The sequence below is a fragment of the Nematolebias whitei genome, chromosome 2 (assembly GCF_014905685.2).
Source record: "Nematolebias whitei isolate Nwh7 chromosome 2, NemWhi1, whole genome shotgun sequence".
Lineage (NCBI taxonomy): Eukaryota > Metazoa > Chordata > Actinopteri > Cyprinodontiformes > Rivulidae > Nematolebias > Nematolebias whitei.
The window spans coordinates 45,987,341-46,004,661 of record NC_056499.1 but is presented as its reverse complement, the minus strand read 5'-3'; the positions used below and the strand labels follow the sequence as shown (position 1 = coordinate 46,004,661).

The window sequence follows — 17,321 nt, the reverse complement described above, 5'->3', positions numbered from 1 at the left end:
ATAAATATATATACCCATACCTACGCCTATATACATACATACATACACATGAATATACACTCACATACATATCTATATATCTACATATAAAGCCTACATAAGCATCCCTGCTTCTATTTGTGTGTGGTTGTGAGCATGCATAAGTGTATAAGGCTTCTCTAATAGAACATTTAATAGTAACTGTGAAGCAGCAGAGACCCGACCCCCAAGACCAGAGGCAGACTAAAAAGGGGGGACCAGAGCCCAAGACCCCAGGAGGGACCCCGACCGCGGAGCCCCCAGAGCCACCCACACAGGACGAACCACTCACCCACCCCCCAGAACGGACCACAGGGGAGAACCGGAAGATCCCCACCAGCAACCACATACAGTGACTCCCCGGGGCCAACAGCGACAAACTCATAGGCCTCCGTCGGCACCCGCCGCACCGATGTAGGTCCAGGTCCAGGCACCGAGGCCCGGGCACCGAGGACTCACACCACCCAGGCCAAGGCCTGACAGGGCCAGAGGACCCGAGCCCCACCAGGCAGACACCAGGCCGAGCCGACACAAGCCCAAGCGCCCAGCCCCCGATACCAAGGGCCCCAAGCGCGCCGGCAGGCAAGGGCACACCCCACCAGGGGGCCGCGCGATAGGGGCGCGATGCCAAGCACCCCCAGTTGTATCAAAGAGGGGGCAGTCCGAGTCTCGGCCTAACAAATACCCATTCATACACAGACACAATCACACAATCTCAACCTCAATCTCACATTCACTCACTCAAAGACATACAATAACGATACATTTCATTCTTATTACTGTAGTGAACTAAGCCTCAGGTCAAATCTGGCCCTGAGGGCCTTCCTGGGACAAGAACTGTATTTCATTGATTTGAGTCCAGAAACACAAAATCAAGTCCATCCAGAAACTTTCTAAGTGTGTCCTGCACTGATCAATTGAAAGAACACTCTCTTTTTTATTATCATTACTATTTTACAAATGTCTTGATAATCAAAGTGTGTTTAGTTCAAACCATTTTAAATGTTGAAGTGAACTACTCATTTTAAATCAACTGTGAAACAGTATTAATGATTTTTAATCCTCATTCAAAGTAGAAATCAAGTTAATGTTTGTTACAAGAGTAATTATGCATTTTGATTTTCTGTCTGAAATGAGGTTGTAAGTCGGTCAAAAGTCAAGTTTCGGTCAACTACATGTTTACTGGAAAGAAATGTCATGTTTAACTTTTTCAGACAGATAGAAGTAGAACTGGCACCTAAAAGTCTCGGTTTCTTCAAAACATTTTCTGTCTGTTCTTAAACAACTTAATCTTTTTCCTTGACTTTTAATAACCTCTTACATCACTAAAACCACACCCCTGTTGGGTCTATCGACCAATCAGGAAGTTCTCAGAGGAACCGGAAGTGACCTCTTTAAAAGGTTCAACACTTCCTAGTTCCACAGAAAATGCTGAGAGTTAGTTCCGAGAGCAGCAGAGTTCAGAATGCTGGAATGCAGAATGCTGGAGAACAACGGCAACTAAGCTGAACAACGTTCCAGGGAGGACCTCAAACGAGAAGTCCCTGAACGAGAGAAGTTCAGAGGAACTATGAAGAAGTCTGTTCTGGGATAATCTCACGACTCCTGAGGTTTTAGCTGTTCCTACGGAGACGCTGAAAGAGTTGAAAGGAAAACTCTACACCGACGCCGGAAACTATCATCTGCAAAGGTAAAGAGTCGATCTCAACCAAAGTGTACCGTGGGTTAAGCTGATTTCCAAAGGAGCGTGTTGTCGTTCTGGTCTACAGACCTACATCTTATACAGACACATACATCTTCACCCATCTCTCTCCATTTAAACTTCATTTTCCCATCTTTAAAACTCTTCTATCTGCCAGTAATTAATCCAGATATTTCCAGAAATGTCTGTTGTAAAGCTTGAAGCTGGAATACCATGGCCGTATGGTTTCTGATTGTAAAGCTAATTAATTAAGCTGTTGTTGAAATCAATTTGCCAAATTAATGTAAATGTTTGATGTTAAACTTTGATTCTGTTAATAAATGACCGCATGCATTTTGATGGGTCAAAGAAAATTAACGTCTCACGTCATATTTAATCGTTCAATGCACGATAGAACTCAGTCCAGAAAAATGAAAGAATCCGTTTAATTTATGGATAATATCTCACAGATATATGTTCATTTACATTCCCGATACACACTCTATACCCCCCAGGTCCAAGACATGTACCCGCCCTCTACAGGGGGCAGCCCATGCCCAAACCCAGGAGGTAAACCCATTCATTCTTGAGCGGAGAAGAGCCAATACCCCAGACCCGGCCCAGGCCATGCCCCGCCGACAGGACACCCCCCCACCATGAAGAGGACACGCCACCGACCACCCCCACACACCGCCAACAACCAAGCACGCACCCCCAGCCGACCGCCCGCCAGGCCCCGGCAGCCACCCCGGCCAGCGGGCCAACCATGGCACCCAAGAGCCAAGCTCAGGGGGTCCAAACAACCCCAGGGAGAGCACAGCGCCAGCACCGCCCATGGCAACCCCCAGACCCTGAACCCCCACATAGTCCTGGTCAACACCCGACGGCCTGCCCTTCTCCCGGACCCCACCCCCGGAATGGCAGTCAGGGAACTAGGTGGGTAGGAAGAGGAAAAAAATAAAATAAATAAAAAATAAAAAATAAATAAATAAAAAATTTTTTTTTTTTTTTAAATAAGACCCCGACACATACACCCCCGCCCCTAGATGTGCTGTTGATGTGTGTTGTTGTATTGTGCCATTAAAAAGGAAAGAAGAAGGAGCAAAGGCTGGCATGGTGCCAGTTTCCCCTCCACCCCAACTCTATCCAAACCCTAGTGTCTAAATGCAACCGTTGTGAGCACAGGCACAGGGGGTGAGAGTAAGGTCATCCCACCACCCATAGCCATGTGCCCACCTCAAGTTCCTATATATGAATGTCATGAGGATGTTATGAATGAATGTCTAAGGTGTACAATAAAATTGAGTCCCAGGTGGCTATGGTCAACAAAGATGTAAAATTGTTGCAGCACACCCGAGCCCAAACAACCCTAAATGTATGGAATTTGAAATGAAGAGGGTGGAGGTGCATGGTGAGGGATGGGGAGAAATAACTGTGAGAGCAAATGCTCCCACAGGGGGTCAGCTCCCCCACTGACCCAACAGCCCCCCCCCCCCCCCCCCAGCTCCCCAAGGTCCACCCAGGGATTAAAATAAAAGTTTTTAAGTGTTAATCTTGTTAAATTCTTGTTAAAGACCTCCTGTGAACGCTCCCGCAGCCGCCATCTTGGCAGCCAATCAATTTTCGGCCCACGTTTCCGGGTGGTCAGCGATGACACATAATAGATGCGACTTACATGGTGAAGCAACTTTTTTTTCTTCCACTTTATTAGACATTTTTGGACTGATGTGACTTAAACGGTGGTGCGACGTGTACGGCGGAAAATACAGTACAGATTTTTAAACTGAATGGACGCGACTTATAATCGGGTAAGCTCAATAATCTGGAAATTAAGGTAATCTTATAATAGCATTTTTCTACACTAGTTTTTCTCTTTTCAATAAAAGTTTTGCTGCTATTAAAAAAAAACTATTAACAAACCAGGTTTTTGTTTTACTTTTATAATTTTAAACCCCAGATTTAAAAGTGAAATTGACAAAAACGTTGAGGCAGAGAAGGTTTGGCCCAACTTAAAGACAATAATCTTTGCTAAATCATTGTTTAAACAAACATACCTTTCTACACACAACTTGCTGTTCACGTCCCACACCGTCAGTAACCCCCCCACGCTGCCAGCTGCCAGGAACTGACCACATGGGGACCAGGACACCACGTTGATCGGCTGCAGAGAAAAACACATTTTAAAAACTTGCTTGTTTTTAACTGAGCTATCATTTGTGGTGATTTCTACTTCAGAAGAGCAGTGCTTCATTTTATCTATGGTAGGGGTCTGCAAGCAGCGGCTCAGGGGCCACATGTGGCTCTGTGGTCCCTCTGCAGTGGTTCTTTGAAGCTTTGACCAAAATTAACACGTTTCATTTTTTGTGTTTTTATATCCACAACACAAAAGTCTGGTTTTAGCAGTTTTTCCTGTCAGTTGTTTGTCAACATGTGAATGACACATAATGTGAGTCATTTGTTGACTCATGAGTCATCTGAGTCATTCACTTCCAGCCTTACAACGGGATCTTTCTGTCACATCTAACAGAATGGGGAAAAAAACATTAATAAATTAAAAGTACATGAAAGTGTTTATTTAAATTCAAAGCACAACACAAACTCACCTAATGTTAATACTCATTTTTATGATCTGCTTTATTACTTCACTACAAATACTACAAACACTACAAATACTTCACTTTGTCCACAAATAAAAAGAGGACTCACAAAGGCTTGCATAGTTCAGTGTTTAAATTTTGTATCAAAGTTTTTATAAACCGAGGCGACTCTGTTGATAGAGCTGCTGCCTCTCAGCGAGAAGGCTGCCAGTTCAAATCCTGGCCGGGGACCTTTCTAGGTGGAGTTTGCATGTGTGGGTTTTCTCCGGGTACTCCAGTTTCCTCCCACAGACCAAAAACATGCATGTTAGGCTGATTGGTAACTCTAAATTGTCCCTAGGTGTGAGTGAGAGAGTCAATGGTTGTTTGTCTCGTTTGTCTCTGTGTCCCTGTGATGGACTGGAGACCTGTCCAGGGTGTCCCCCGCCTCTCACACAGTGACTGCTAGATATGGGCACCAGTGACCCCCCGTGACCCAAAAAGGAAGAAAAGACAATGGATGGGTATAAACTACAATTTTTCCCCCTTTTTTATGAGAATATGTTCTTTACTTTCATCCTAAAATGTAAAAATATCAATAAATGTTATACATGTTTAGTTTTACAGTATCACCACCACTAACTGGAAGAGCCCCAACAAGTGGCCCATGGGCCACCAGTTGATAAACACAATCGTAGAACATTTTGCAGCTTTGGGCACATTTTATTAATGAGTGATGGGACAGAAATGGCTCTCGATAGTTAACATCCTGCCTATGAGGACATGTGTGCCAGGCTCTGGGGGTCATATGGGGTGGGGGGTGTATCTGACCTTATATAAACATCAAAGCCAACTTTACAGATCGTGTTGTTGAAGCTGAAACTCACCTCATGGTCTTGCATGTTAAGCACTAACTGACAACATCTATTGGAGTCTGTATGTTAGCCACATATCGGAGGACTTACTGGGCAGATTGCCAATAATCATGTTTTTTTATTCAACCTAATTCAAGATGGCCACCATCACCAAATGACCTTATAAAACACAAAAATGGCTAAAGCTCATCTGATTTTAGATACTGAGCTAAACTTTGGTCTGGTAGTAGCTGGGAGTCATCCTCAAAACACAGAGTGAGGGCTACAACACACCCCACAAGCCTCAGTTACAAAGTCTGACCAGAACAGTTCGAGCTCCGTCTCTTCTCTCCGGCATGAACGGCAGCAGGTGGTTTGGATTCTTGCTCTTAATTCTGTTTAGATGATTTTGTTGGAGCAGTTTTCTTTTCACTTGTTGAAATCTTTGTGTCAAGATGCAAAACTACTGAAAAATGATACTTGTCTAAAATATATTGAGTTTACCAACACAAACAAAACGATGGCGCCCGACACACGTGTCTTGTTCTCACCTGAGTGAGCATCTCATCGGACAGAGTGCTCACGTGGGCCCAGGACCCCCGCTCATACAGGTGCACCCTGGTTTCTACAGGAACCGCTAAAACCTGACACACAGACAGTTCATCAGTAAGTCATCACTTTGCTGTGAAGCTTCATGCATTCATCGGATAATAAAAGTTGACTCGTGGAGGTGAGTGAACACAGACGTTGGAGTCACTGACCTTCGCCGCCGCCGCCGGCTGAAAGGCTAACCGACACAGAGACTTGGCATTGCTGACGTCGTTGGTCTTCTGCAGCAGGGGCCAGCTGACCACCTGAGTCTGAGAGGACAAACAAACGTTATAAGAAGAAACGCATCAGACTCTCAGAGTGAGGCTGGAGCTCTGACACACCTGTTCCATGATGTTCCACACCACGATGGAGCCGTCACAGCTGGCCGAGGCCTGGAGGCAGAACGCATCATCACAAATAAACACATTTATTACACTTTTTAAACCAACTTCTCTTTAAAATGACCTTATCAATGAAACATTTTAAAGATCCATGCATTAAACTGAAAACATTCATCTGTACTTAGGAGAATTTCTTTTGGCTGCTCCCGTCCTCAGGGGTCGCCACAGCGAGTGGACTCACAGGCTTGGTACCTGTGTTCTAAGCTGGATGTCCTTCCTAACATAACCACTGAGCTACCACAGCCCACATGTGTGGAGCAAAGGGCTGCCATCTAGGGTGCCCGAGGAGCAGCTGGGAGGGTTGTGGCTTTGCTTAAGGGCCTAGAGTGGGGCAGATGAGGGTGGAGGCAGGTGTGGGTGCTGTGTTTCCCCACCATTATACAAGCAGGGCATCCCGCCCTGTCAACAGAACAGAGTGCCCTGCACTGAACTAGCATTTTGAACGAGCTAAAAGCTATGGCAAGTTATCCAGGGGAAACACTGGAGTGCCTCACCCATTCTGCTCAGATTTTATGCACCAGTCTGGGGATTCGAACCAGCGACCTCAGGATCAGAGGCTCATATTCTCTAGCCTCTTGGCCACCACTCCCCCTAAGAGAACCTGTACTCTGTGTCAGTTTTATTTCCGAGCATTCAGATGTAAAGCTGGCAGAGTGAAACCAAAAGAGGCACGGAGCATAACTCAGCTGGGTTGAAGTGGAGCATACAAGTGATGAACAACTCCCTCGTGTCATTTAATAAACAAAGGATTAACTCTCTATGGTTAACTGTGTTCTTAACTACAAAGATGCTGTGTCATCATTTAGTCCCTCTGTAATAAATCTGTCTGTTAGTCCTGTGGACGGGCGGTTCCGCTCTGTTGCACCGTGGCGGCACACAGACGCACCAGAGGTGGACCGTCTTTGACCCCCCCCCCCCCCCCACCCCCAACACCACCACCACCACCACTGTGTGTTCTGAATGGACCGAGGAGGCCAAAACACGTTTCAGTACTGGACTGAGGTGTGTTGTGAACGAGCCTGACTTGTGTTTATGCTCTATAATCGCACCAGATTTTATAAATATAAAAACACGACACATGTCATATACACTTTGTGATGCCATCCTGCAGGTAAGTACATATTTGTACATATTTGTGTTTGTAATCCAGACCAGACGTCACTGTGACCTCAGTGTTGTTATTCCTGACATCGGAGGAGAATTACCCACCAAGAACTCATCTTTGGGGTCAAAGGAGACGCTGAGGACCGGCGCCTCGTGACCCCGCAGCATCTTCTGCTGGCTGCTGTCAGACACCTCCACCACCTTCACTGTGAAGTCACTGTGAGAAACAGGACGATGAAGAACTGAGTAACGAAGAGAAAAGAAAAACCAGTGAAGGGAAAATGATCCCAGTTCCCACCAACATCCACTCACGTCTAACATAAACCGATAAAGAAGCACAGACCAGCACGGCTTACAGCTACAGAAGACGTGCATGACTTCACAAAGCTGAGGAGACGTGCTCGTATTTCAGCTCTGGGATTACGTCATGGAGGGAAAACATCTCGGAGGCAACAGATCTGCTCGGTCAGCCGGACGTCCTGAGGTAGACACCTTTATTCACTCGTCTCTAAACAAAACAGCTGCTTTCCTCTCCAACATCACAAGTTAGTTCAGAAGTAGAAGTCTTTGGAGGAGTTATAAATGTAAATGGACTGTACTTATACAGAGCCTTTAGATCTTATCAAGATACTCAAAGCTCTTTACAACACAATCTGTGCTTCATTCACTCATTCACACAGCTCTCTACTAGATCTGTACAAAGAATAATCAGAGCTTTATCACATTCATACACTGATGGGACACACATCAGAGGCAGTGAGGGGCTCAGTGTCTTGCCCAGGGACACTTCGACATGTGTTGATGGAATCGAACCTCCAACACTTGCATTGCAGGACGACTGTTTTAACCACTCAGCCACAGCGCCCCAGTTGATTTCTTACCTGTTGAAGGAAGCTTTTTAAGTGACCTCAAAGTCAGAGAAAAGGTTTAATTTGGACCAGATAGACGAGCTAATGGCTAGCATGAGTAGGACAAAGACCAGCTGCCATCTTTAAACACCAATCCTGAACATTTTCTCATTTTTTCCCCTTTTTACTGTTAAAAAAAAAAAAAAAAAAAACTTTACTTCTGTCAGTTTTGGAGTACAGTAGTCCCTCGCTACTTCATAGTTCGTTTATCGCAGACTTGCTCTATGGCAGATTTTCAAAATAAGATTGGACATGACACAAAAGGATGAGCCACACAATCGGCATGGATTTTTTAAAATCTAAACTAAATTATTTAAAATCATTTAGCACCTGCTGCACCTTTGTGCAGCCCATACTGCAGGATAAAGTTCCTGCTGCAGCTGATCAGCTGATCTCCGTGCAGAGCGAAGCAGTGGGCGTGGCCAAGAGCGCTTGCAGGTGGCAAACAGCAGAGGAGGCGGGGAGCTGAAATCATGACATGCTGTGCTCTTTTAGAGCGTTTAGAAACATTGCTTAGAATACTGCAAGAGTGTGGGAAGGGTTTAAAATGCATATATACATATATATAAATACATATATATATTTCTGACCATCTTGACACTAAATCTGACAAAACCTTTCCAGTTTTAAGGCAGTCAGGATTCCCAAAACTATTTCTCATTTTCTAAATGCACGATTAATAGGAGAGAAATGTTCTCTTGCTTTCTCAACAGTCACAACAGTGGCGCCTCCAGAAATGTGTTCATGGGGTGACAATGTGGAGGCCACTGAAGATCCTGGGGTGGCACGCTGAAATTAAAAAGCCAGGACAGAACTTCACAAATTGAATTATGTTGTTCTTGTAAAACAATGATTTGAAAACTTTAGCCTCAAGTGACTTAAAGAACTTCAACAGCTGGAGCTCAGGGTCTTGCTCTTCCATCAACTTTAATGCAGCACAAACCCAAACACGTACCCCCTCAAATGTTTTATCATAACAACTGGCTCGGCACCATGATGTGTGCCGTTACCTTTATTGGCATATCGAGTTACCATGGGAACATACCATACTTTCAGCCTATAAGTTTTGCATAATTTGCATGCCCTGCAACTTATAGGCCGACGCGACATATTTATGGAGTTCTGGCTCCCACAGACCAGTTAGACGCTCCTAATCAACTCATCATCTGTATTAAAGAGAGCGTTCTTAAACTGTCACCTGTATAAAAGACCCATGTTCACAGACTCATAGACTCTAACCTCTACAACATGGGCAAGACCAAAGAGCTGTCTAAGGATGTCAGGGACAAGCTCATAGACCTGCACAAGACTGGAGTGGGCTACAAACCCATAAGTAAGACACTGGGTGAGAAGGAGACAACTGTTGGTGCAATAGTAAGAAAATGGAAGAAATACAAAATGACTGTCAATCGACATCGATCTGGGACTCCATGCAAAATCTCACCTCGTGGTGTGTCCTTGATCATGAGGACGGTGAGAGATCAGCCTAGAACTACACGAGGGGAACTTGTTAATGATCTCAAGGCAGCTGGGACCACAGTCACCAAGAAAACCATTGGCAACACATTACGCCGTAATGGATGAAAATCCTGCAGTGCTCGCAAGGTCCCCCTGCTCAAGAAGGCACATGTGCAGGCGCGTCTGAAGTTTGCCAGTGAACACCTGGATGATTCTGAGAGTGATTGGGAGAAGGAGCTGTGGTCAGATGAGACAAAAACTGAGCTCTTTGGCATTAACTCAACACGCCGTGTTTGGAGGAAGACAAATGCTGACTATGACCCAAATAACACCGTCCCCACTGTCAAGCATGGAGGTGGAAACATTATGTTTAGGGGGTGTTCCTCTGCTAAGAGCACAGGACTACTTCACCGCATCAATGGGAGAATGGATGGAGCCATGCACTGTAAAATCCTGAGTGACAACCTCCCTCCCTCCACCAGGACACTGAAAATGGGTCGTGGCTCGGTCTTTCAGCACAATCATGACCCAAAACACACAGCCAGGGCAACAAAGGAGTGGCTCAAGAAAGAAGCACATTAAGGTCATGGAGTGGCCTAGCCAGTCTCCAGACCTTAATCCAATCAAAAACCTATGGAGGGAGCTGAAGCTCTGGGTTGCAAAGCGACAGCCTCAAAATCTTAATGATTTAGAGAAAGATCTGCAGAGTGGAGCAGACATCCTCCCGACGTGTGCAAACCTCATCATCATCTACAAAACACGTCTGACTGCTGTGCTTGTAAAATGTAAAATAAAATGCAAATTCATTTAAATAATTTATACAATGTGATTTTCTGGATTTTATTTTACATATTCTATCTCTCATTGTTAAAATTAACCTACCCTTAAAATTACAGACTGCTCATGTCTGTGGGCAAACTTACAAAATCAGCAAGGGATCAAATCATTATTTCCTTCACTGTACTTGCTATGATTTCGAGCAAACAAATAATTGTTTGTAGGTGTTTATCTTGTTAAATTTGCACAGCTACTCGTCGCGTGCACGCCGAGTTAGACTGAGACACATCTTTGCTATAATTTTGAGCAAACAAATAATTGTTTTTAGGTGACTATCTTGTTAAATTCTGGTTCAAGTCCTCCCGTGCACGCTCCCACAGTCGCCATTTGGCCACCCATTGATTTCTGGCATATTTCCGGGTTGTCCTCTGTGACACGAAACAAACGTGACACGTCAGCGGTGGCGCTTAATACATGCAACGTATACGGCGAAGCAACACATTTGTGGATTTTTCCACTTTTTTGAGACATATTTGGACTGATGTGACTTACAAGGCGGTGTGACATGTACAGAGGAAAATACGGCATTACTGTCAAATCAAAATTTAAAAGTGGCCACAACGTGGCAGTCCCCGTCAAAGTTTCTCCAGGAACTTTCCAGTTTTACAGCTGATATTTCTGATGATGTGATGTCTGAGGACCAGAACAGAGAACATTCAGAGTTCTACAAGAGTCCAGTTTTATTGTGGTTCTTCCATTAGGCTTTTATCATGTTCTATAAAAAAAAATCTAGATGTACATCTCTGATCTGAAGAGGTCCATTAAATAAAACATCCACTAGAAACAAGTTCTCTTAAGTTTAAAGCCGCCACTTCTTCTAATTGTTTATAAATCGTTTTATTTGCCTTTTGCTGCATTCTTTTGGGAACAAAAAAAGATTATATACGTCTAAAACTGGCATTAAAAAAAACAACTTGCAATTATAATTATTAAAATATGTGTTGCATAAATTTCCTGAAATCCTGCATCTTATTGTTGTGGACACTGGTTTTAGACCAGACGTCCTCAGTAAATAAGACTAGATTTTATGTTTCATTTCTAATTTCTAAACAAAAATATTTATATTTTCAACTCTTCAAACAAAAACAATAGTAGCTTTTTATAAAGGCTCTACTAACGAAGGCTTGGGACTCTAGAAAATAAAAGTGTCTGGTCATGGTAGGGTGGCCATCGTCTTTATAAAGGGTGCACGTTGTTTCACACAGAAACCGTCTTTGAGATATTTCAGCTGGCCTACCTGGACGCGGCGGCGACTCTCGAGCCGCTGCTGTTGAAGGTGACGTGCGTGGCGTTGGTGGTGAAGCGCGTCAGGATGCCGTCCGGATCTCCGTCGGGGAAAGTGTGGATCTGCACCGTGTTGTTGGAGCTCGCCGTCACCAGCTTGCCTTTCTGTGCAGGAGAGGACGCATCGCTTCACTATCACACACCACAAGTTTACAGGCGTGTGCTCTTATTCTGAAACACAGCGGCAGATTTCAACCTTCAGCGCCAGAGAGTAGGCCTTTTCTCCAACAGTGATGAACTTTGGATCGTCATCGTCCAGGCTTTCCCAAATACGAACATCTCCATCGTTCCCACACGTCACAATGAACCTGGAACCATTTGATCCAAACATTTAGCATCATGTGATGCTGCTGCTCCAGTTCAGTCAGGACATTTTAAACCTTTTTATTTTACATTAAACAGTCACAAAAATACAAGATCCTGGAACAGAGTTCAGACTTTATGTCAAATCTACTTTTATTCTTATTCTTTCAGCTGTTCCCGCTTCAGGGGTCATCCTCCTCCATCTCACTGTCCTCACTCCAACTACCTCCATGTCATCTCTAACTGCATATATCGCCTCTTTGTCTTTTTCCTGGACAGTGGACCCCAAGTCCTTGAAGTCCTGCACCTTTGTGGCTTCTGCTCCTTGTAGCCCCTCTGTTCCACCAGCCTCCCTCTCATTCACACATGTTGTCTGACCATGATTCTGTACATCACCCTTGTTCTTAAAATGGGCACCAGTACACTTTTTCTCCATTCCTCAGACATTTTCTCACCCTCATATATGCCATTGAATATTTGAGTTAAAAACCTCACTGCCATCTCTCCAAGACATTTCCAAACATCCACTTGTACGTCATCAGGTCCTACTACCTTCCTCTTTTTCATTCTTTTCAGAGCTTTCTGGACTTCACCCTCACTAATCTTTCCCACTTCCACAGTTTCTATGACCTCTACTCTTCTTTCTCTTTCATTCATCAGCTCCTCAAAATACTCCTTCCATTTTCCCAACATGGACTCCTCACTTGTTAAAACATTACCATTCCTATCTTTATAACAAGCCTAACCTGCTGCACATGCTTTCCAGCCTGATCCCTCTGTCTCACCAATCGGTACAAGTCCTTCTCATTCTCTTTAGTGTCCAGCCTTCCATACGACTCATCATACGTCTTCTGATTTGCCTTTGCTACCTCCTCTTTGCTCTACATTGCATCTGCTTAGATTCCTGTCTCCTCTCTTCAGTCCTCTCACAGTCATATTTCTTCTTGGCTAACCTCTTTCTTTGAACGAGGTCCTGCACTTCACTGTTCCACCACCAGGTTTTCTTATCATCCATTCTCTGTCCAGGTGACACACCAAGTACCTTCCTACCTGTCTCTATAAACTGGAACAGACTACACAATGTCAGATAAGATGACTAATCTAATATAACCTGAAATCAGGAAATGTTTTATTTTAAAATATGTACGATTGCACAGTCAATACATGCAGAATTATTTAGTAATCAACAGCATCTGGATCCAACTTGGATCTATATCAGGTGAAAACATGTTCAAGTGCTGCAATAAACTGGTAACCCGAAATAACACATTAGTGAAATCTACAAAAATACTACATTTTGTGCTTCTGTTGCCATTTGACACTAATGCAGGTCCTCCTCGTCGTTTCTCATTCTGAGGTTTTGAACATTTGGATTTTGTTCACCTGCTTGAGAATCGGTTACTTGCAAAACTAAACAAAGAACTTAATTTGACATAAACCCCAAAGTGAAGGACTTGGAGTTTATCAGTGAGTGTTGTAATTAGTAACTACACCATTATTTTCAACCATTGCTTAAAGGGATACGAGGATAAAAATAATATTTTGCCAGTAAATGTGTGTTAGTGTCTGTTAGCAAACTATTTCATGAACCACTGAACAAATTTGAATGAAAGTTGCAGAAAGTAATCATTTGATGCACCTGATTAACTTTTGGGTGCAACCTGACTTAAGATGGCTAACAAAGTCAAACAGACTTAAAATCCCCTAAAACAGCTCGACCTTCTTCAACTCTACAGATATTTAGCAAATATTTGGAGTGGTAGTAGCTAAAACAGATCCCTGCACATACAATAAGTGCTAAGAGATCGTGACAGGTCTTTGCTTAATTTTTTAGCATCGTCATTCAGACTCCACCTTGTTCATCTGTTAGCAGAATATGCAATGAACCACTGGATGGATTATAATGAAACGTTCAGAAAATATTCACTGGATGTGCATCTACAACTGATTAAATGTAATTCCAGACAGGCGCCACAGCTAGTCAACAATAACCAACACAAACGTGGCAATAACTCAGACTAGTTTACAAATGTTGAGCTAAAATTTGATATGGTTGTATCTGAGAGTCGTCCCCAATAAATATTCAGAGCATAAACAATTTCTTTATAGAATATCTTCTTTGTTCTAATCTTAAATCAATGTTTGTTTGTTTTTTTTTTTAGTTTTTGTAGTCAGACATCAAAGTTCATCTAGTCTATAGCCAGACATTATTTTATATGATGTAGGAGTATTTTCCTATAATCTAACAATAATCTGAGTAGATCTGTGCTGGTTTGAGTTTATAAAATAAGAGTGGGTGTTACTGTTCACTAATGTGTTCAGAAACTGGCACCGACTACACTGACTCATTAACTCAGGTGTTTATTTTTATTTAAAATGTCTGAAATGAATGATTCCGGATAAATGTGCTCCCAGATCCCATCTCTTATTATGATCTGACAAAGGAGCTGAAGGACGGTGCTGGAAGAGGAGAAGCCTGATGATCCGACTTACTTCCCTGTGTCATCGAAGCAGACCTCGGTGTGTCCCTCCGAGTGGCCGTAGCGCATCGGCATCCTCTTACAAGGCATTTTTGTAACCACACTGAACACATAAACAAACATAACCATCAACAGATACTTCTACACCAACTGGAGAACGGTGCACGGTTGTTAAGCCTCTGCAGACATGTTATCATCGGCTAATGTTGTTTAAACAGCTAGCAGAGAGGCGCAAAGCTAGCTAACAGAGAAGCTAACGCTAAAATATTTAAAATCATAAACTACATGGACAGACAGACAGACACTGCTTCCGGTGCTAAACTCACTCTCACTTTTCACAGACTAATAAATAAGATACAGTTAGTAAAACAACTTACAAGTTCTCCGGGTGACTCTTTCCTCCGAATCTCCCGCGCTGATTAAACAAGGAAAACCGTACGTCACTACTCCCGCCAGCAACGTCATGACGTAGATACAGAAACTCCTCCCACAGTTGAGATTGACGGTTTCGTTTTATTAATGAATATTCCAGATGTAAATGAGGCGTAATGAACAAAAACTGTAATTTATTTTAAACCAATATTAAATAAATCCAAATTATTATTACTTAAAATAAAAAAATAAAAATAAATAAAAAATATAAATATTTATTTTAAAAGTCTAGCAAAACAAAAACAAATATTTTGACCTATCCTTTTTGCAGAATAAACTTGTATATGTTTTACTGGATCAAATTCTAATTTATCTTTAAATATGCAGTTTGTTTATTTTATGACTTGCTATAACATTTTACACACTTATTTCATTCAAAGTACCCATCAAACTATAATAGATAGAAAAAATAAATTGATAATACAAAGTAGTAATAACAATAATAATAAAATAAGAAGAAAGATAATTCTATGTGTGGAAGCTGTGTATCACTGCAGCATAAAAGTGACATAAAATTAGGGCTAAAAAATTCAAGAACACACCCTCATTTCACAGGACTGGGCATTAATCTAACATTAATTACTGGTTTGGCCTGGTAACACAGATGTTTGTACCAGATCATAAAAGACAACATTAATATTTCATGTATATCGTTCAAGGAAATCAATAACTGAGGTTTCTCAGTGTCTGTAAACATGCAGAGGATTTAAACACAAACAAAAAGGTATTTTGCTACAAAGTTTTTCTTACAGGCCACAAAAATTTATGCTCTTAACTTTTATTTGTTTGTTTGTTCATTTTTGTTTATTTATTTGCCAAAGAATCGGCTTGTGTTCAGTCAGAGGCATTTTCTACTGTGCTGCAGACATCATACAAGATTCTCAGTGCTTCAAGATTTTAGATTAAAATGCTAAATATTTGGTCTCTGTTTTTATCCCAGCAAACAACACTGATTCAATGTACAGCACTACCTGTGGATAAACAAAGCAAGGACATGCATCTCTGCTGCAGAAACACAAGCCTGGGGGTGGCCAATGGTGGCCATGGCCACCATAGATTATTCATCGGTCACCCTCATTTGAAGAAATATACTAGAGTATATACAACTAGAGAGTGTAGCATGAAGATGAGCTCCTCTGACTATGACCTTTGACACTTCGGTGGTCTACCAGATCCACCATAAACTATCTTCTTTAAAGTTATTTACACTTTTTATTTTTTTATTTTACCTTTATTTATACAGGTAGTCTCATTGAGTCACGAGGACTCATTTTCAAGCAGTGGTGATTTTAGTCTCTTTCGGGGGTCTTTAAGCACCCCTACATTTTAACTCAGCACCCCTGAAAAATAAAGAAACCATCATTAGGATTTTGTAATGAAACTCAGTTCTCAAAACAGATTGAGGACACTCTTAAACAGTCCAGTAAAACCTTTGATTATTTTGCACGAGTCAGATCCTCAATGCCACCTGTCAATCAGTCCAGTATAGGCTCATCAGCAACTGACCAATCAGCAACCTCAATTTGTCATGAAGAGATGAATCACCCCTTACCTGCAGGAACTACGCCCCGTTTTCCTCCAACAATGTTGTCAGTGTTTTACTTTAAAGGACGCTTTGCAGACAGAGGGACTTTGTGAAAAATTATCAGAAAAAAAGGTTAAATGTCAGTGGAGAACATGTAATTCAGACAGTGTTATCCTGAACGTTTAAAGGATGTAATACAGTTTATTCAATTTACAAAACCTGAACTGAGTCTGGACAAATATCAAAGATGGATGAAGTCCAGTGGATGACCTCATGATCAGCTGATTACAACAGTGATAAACAGGAAGTCCACATGTTTATCTGTATGAAGGCAACTTCATGTAAATCCTCTATTTTCTGTCATAATTACATTTTATGCTTAATGGTTAAATTAAAGGTTAATGCTTAAAGCTAGTTGTGCTTTATTTTGTGTGTTTTATTTATTTATTTTATTAGCCTTTATTTAACTGGACAAATCCCTCTGAGATCACAGATCTCTTTTGCCATGGAGGCCTGGGCCTGAAGGCAGCCTAACATGCATGTTTGATCTGTGGGAGGAAACCGGAGTACCCGGGGAAAACCCACGCAAGAACAAGAAGAACATGCAAACTCCACACAGAAAGACTCCAGGTCCAACCAGGGATTGAATCCAGGACCTTCTTGCTGTGAAGCAACAGTGCTAACCACTGAGCCATCGTGCTTTAAATGTAGACATACGTTGCAACTTCTGGTTGCGTAAGTTTAGTCTTTGTTTGCTCTGATCCTCTAAAGGTCATATTTGTGAGTGAGCCGGGTCGGGCCTGGTTAGTTCTTGGATGGGAGACCACCTGGTAATATCACATGCCATAAACCTTTGCACTTCTCAACAT

The 17,321-nt window shown here is 42.4% G+C and overlaps 1 protein-coding gene across 1 annotated transcript in view; it reads right to left on the bottom strand.

The window, feature by feature from the left end:
• wdhd1 (WD repeat and HMG-box DNA binding protein 1) overlaps positions 1-14,585 on the bottom strand; it is a 59,079-nt gene extending 44,494 nt beyond the window's left edge. The window contains 8 exon segments of the mRNA XM_037697707.1: positions 3,754-3,860; positions 5,681-5,773; positions 5,891-5,989; positions 6,062-6,112; positions 7,331-7,442; positions 11,666-11,817; positions 11,909-12,020; positions 14,509-14,585. Coding sequence (XP_037553635.1) covers positions 3,754-3,860; positions 5,681-5,773; positions 5,891-5,989; positions 6,062-6,112; positions 7,331-7,442; positions 11,666-11,817; positions 11,909-12,020; positions 14,509-14,585 — 803 coding nt within the window.
• Positions 14,586-17,321: the final 2,736 nt, after the last annotated feature.